At 37.3% G+C, this 3,889-nt stretch overlaps 1 protein-coding gene across 1 annotated transcript; it reads right to left on the bottom strand.

Annotated features, from left to right (window-relative positions):
- Positions 1-469: 469 nt before the first annotated feature.
- LOC107457689 (probable aquaporin PIP-type 7a) lies at positions 470-2,270 on the bottom strand. The gene is made up of 4 exons (XM_016075851.3): positions 1,882-2,270; positions 1,427-1,725; positions 1,194-1,334; positions 470-917 (listed from the first exon to the last, which is right to left on the bottom strand). The coding sequence occupies exons 1-4, from the start codon at positions 2,216-2,218 to the stop codon at positions 825-827; spliced, it is 870 nt and encodes a 289-aa protein (XP_015931337.1). The 5' UTR covers positions 2,219-2,270; the 3' UTR covers positions 470-824.
- Between the last annotated feature and the right edge of the window lie 1,619 nt (positions 2,271-3,889).

Below are 3,889 nucleotides of genomic sequence, written 5' to 3'. Positions count from 1 at the left end.
CTAAAATAAAATCTATATTAAAATACAAATACATATTAAAAAAACATTTATATTCAAATTCAAACTCGCATTCACTTAACAAAGCAGAAACAACTTTACAGTTTATATATTTTCTTGCCGTTCCATAATAATGAAGCTCGACATTACCAAAACTATGCCTACAAAAACATTACAACAATGCACTTATTATATTTTCCTCCTCAAAATGCTTTCGTCACAAATCATTATTGCTTAGGGTACCAAACGAAATTGCATTATTGAAGAAGGTGGTGGACCCATGTTAGGTAACATCATCACCCACCCCTCTCTCACAACGTCCCTCCCCGGATTTTTCCATAACAAACCCCAACAATAACACAAGCTCCGATAAAGATAATACAGCATGGCATATACTCTCGGAAAGAAGACAAAAATCACAGCGAGGACTCGATGTTGATAACTTGATATAAAAAAAATAAATAGATCAGGATGACTGGCAAAACAGTAAAATTACACAATCACAGCCGTACATCACACATGAGATTGGGCCCACTCCAAACTTAAAAGCAGAGGATAACTGGCCCACGACGGAGACACATGCACCACCACCCTAATGTTTAATTTAGTAGTAATAATAATATTCATTCTTCATCATAAAATTACATACATTCTTTACATAAATTACAAAATACAAAGCCTTAGAGAGAAAAGGATAAACGGATAATGATGATGATGAAACGAGCTCCAGTACTCCACAAACATTCAATGCTTCATGATTATTTTTCTTTTTTCCTTCTTGAGTTTTCACAACTTGGTTGGTCATGAACCGTTGGATTTTGAGATCATCACTTGGACTTAAAGGGAATGGCTCTGATTACCACCACGTGGTAGAGAGCTGCAAGAGCTGCACCAATGAATGGTCCAACCCAGAACACCCACTGCACAAATTGCCAAAATAAAAATTCAATTACTACTAATACCACTAACAATGTTATTTGTTAGCAACAAAATGACTAAAATATTCATATATTAGATCAATATTAATCTCAGTAATCCACTTGCTTTTGTCTTTACTCTTGAATTTGAACATAAAAAAGATCTGTAAATAGATACCAACTTTGACTATAGATATGTTTTCCTGGAACATTTTCTGATTCAACTTCCAAATTATAAAAGATTTAATGAAATAATTAAGTGTGAAATCTAGAACATACGTGCTCATGCCAGCCATCGTGCTTGTTGAAGATGATAGCAGCACCAAGACTGCGAGCAGGGTTGATACCAGTTCCGGTGATAGGGATGGTGGCCAAGTGCACCAAGAACACAGCGAATCCAATTGGCAACGGTGCCAAAATCTACTCACAAAATGACAAAACCAATCAAAGCAATAATTAGTGATCAGCTCATCATTAAATCGAAGAAGACGAGTTTGTAACTAGTGGCTTACAGGGACGTGTGAATCTCTAGCGTTACGCTTAGCATCAGTGGCGGAGAAGACGGTGTAGACAAGGATGAAGGTACCAACGATCTCAGCACCAAGGCCATCGCCCTTGGTGTAGCCGTCGTTCACCTTGTTGGCACCACCTCCATAGGTTCCGTACAAGTTCTTTCCCTCGAATCCCTTCACCACACCTGCACCGCAGATAGCTCCAAGGCACTGCATCACTATGTAGAAAACCGCCCTTGTCAACGACAACTTCCTCGCCAAGAACAACCCAAACGTCACGGCCGGGTTTATATGACCCCCTGAAAACCACACCACACACAAAATTAAACTAAGAACATAATTTATACTCACTCTCCACAATGTACTCATGAATAAGTATGTAGACAAAGACAAGTGAGTGATCACCAACTTATATAGAAGATAAAATTGAGTACTCTGTACAAATGATGATGTACCTGAGATACCGGCGGTGCAGTAAACGAGAGCGAAGATCATACCACCGAAGGCCCAAGCGATACCTTGGATACCGACGGAAGCGCACTTGTTGGGTGCTCTGTTGACGCCCATGACGGTCAAGATGGTGATGTAGAGAAAAAGGAAAGTGGCAACGAACTCCGCGATTCCGGCTCTGTAGAATGACCATGACGTCAGCTCAGATGGCTCGAACAGTGGAGCTGGCGGTGGCTCCTGGTAGTCCTTCGGCTCGTCTTGGCTCTGCGCCGCCGTACCGATCGGCTGCCTTTCCGGGAACTTGTTAGCTCCCAACGACACATCCTGCTCCTTCGCTTCCATCTCTTCTCCCTTCTCTTCTCTTTTCTCTTCTCTTCCTTTTTCTTATGTGAGTGGAGAGAGAGAGTGGCTGGGTGCGGATTTATAACCACATTCAGTTCTTGTTAATTCAAGTGAGGACGAAAGGTGGTGGGGTCCACTCCGCGTAACTTATTGAAATATTTTTAATGTTTCTCTTATGTTAAGGACCCCAGCATCGTGGGCCCTCGGGTCCTAGCTGGCGTTTTTGTAGCCACTCGCGCCAAAACCCGCCATGTTCCTCGCAGCACTTGAACCTGGCTTACTGCTACCGGTTAAATTCTTACGCATTAAAATTTGCTGCCAAGAAATAATAATTGCTACCTTACTCTAATAAATTCAACTCAAATTATTGATTAGTGGTACCACCTAAACTGAGAGCTCCTTGTAAAGTTTTTGAATAAATAACCAGTTATTTTATTATTGATAAACAGTTTCTCATTTACTATTGTGAAACAGGGTGTGGGCGTCACATAGCTATAGGGAGATTGTGGTAACTTTACTGGTAGCAGTCTAGCACTTCAATTAATCAAGTTTGATGCAAAGTAATTTAGCAATTAGCGATTAGGAAAAGGTGGTGATTGAAATTTGAGAATATTTATGGTTATTAATTCCACGTGTTACTTGACTAGTTAAGTTGATGAGGAGGGCGGTGCCGATTGTCGCAGTGTGCAAAATAATCACGTTGAACTTGCGTCGGAGAGTGGACACGTGGCAGTAAAGCAGCATCGCATGGGTTAAGGGAGAATTAGAAAGGAACACGCAAATGCACCTGTGGCTGTGGCTGCACACTGATAATAGTAGTAGTTTGGTACTACTACTGTCAGGAGTCAGTCTTCTTTTTTCTCTTCTTTTGCTTTCTCCAAAATTCAGAAAAAGTTTAGGACCATGCTCTATTAAAAATTTTAAGCCCGTGCCGTAACAATGCAAATTTATTATTTTAGAATGAACAATTCTCATTTTTCCATTTCAAATGTAAATTTGTGTACCAGAGTGTAGGTTAAGAAAGCATGTCACTCTGTAAACTTAAAAACAAAAGAAACGGTGATTTGTCTTTATTTTTAATTTATAAATGTTTTTGTAATTGAATATTGTACTTTTTTATAGATTATAATTTAACATAAAAAATTTTATTTTGTTTTTTAATTTTAGATCTAATGTTTCTGTAATTTGTAAGTATCATTAAACTACTTTTTTAAATGGAAGTTTTTTTTCTATAAATAAAAAAATGTTGAGAACGAAGATACAGATGGTGATTCATGTTCGTTATTTTGTCATTTTTTTCTGTTTATTATGTGAATTTTTTATGATGCAATTCATAAATTGATATCCAGAAACATACGAAATTGATGATACTTGATAAAGAATGTTCAAAAAATGAATTAATTTAGTGTCTTATGAACCAATAGAAAAAAATAGTAATAAAAGAACCAATATGAATCATTTTTTTTAAATAAAGTTATGACATCGAATACTTCATATACCATATTGGCTTAATAATGATTTTTTAAAATTTATTTTAAACATCAATCCTATATTCTGTTAAAAAAAATGATATTTGATAATGCAATTGCCAAATTTTAGTTAATGAGGGATTTTTTTATGTCATTGGTGTAGAGTCTTCATTAGAAGCCAATGAAAGAAATAAATGATTGG

Source organism: Arachis duranensis, chromosome 7, assembly GCF_000817695.3.
Source record: "Arachis duranensis cultivar V14167 chromosome 7, aradu.V14167.gnm2.J7QH, whole genome shotgun sequence".
NCBI lineage: Eukaryota > Viridiplantae > Streptophyta > Magnoliopsida > Fabales > Fabaceae > Arachis > Arachis duranensis.
This window is presented reverse-complemented; position numbering and strand designations above follow the sequence as displayed.

What these genes read in the sequence shown, in the direction of transcription:
- LOC107457689 (XM_016075851.3), bottom strand. Translation starts at nt 2,218, where the DNA reads ATGGAAGCGAAGGAGCAGGATGTGTCGTTGGGAGCTAACAAGTTCCCG. An exon ending in CTAGAGATTCACACGTCCCT is followed by an intron (nt 1,335 to 1,426) that starts GTAAGCCACTAG and finishes TTTTGTGAGTAG; the next exon opens with ATTTTGGCACCGTTGCCAAT. An exon ending in ACGATGGCTGGCATGAGCAC is followed by an intron (nt 918 to 1,193) that starts GTATGTTCTAGA and finishes CAATTTGTGCAG; the next exon opens with TGGGTGTTCTGGGTTGGACC.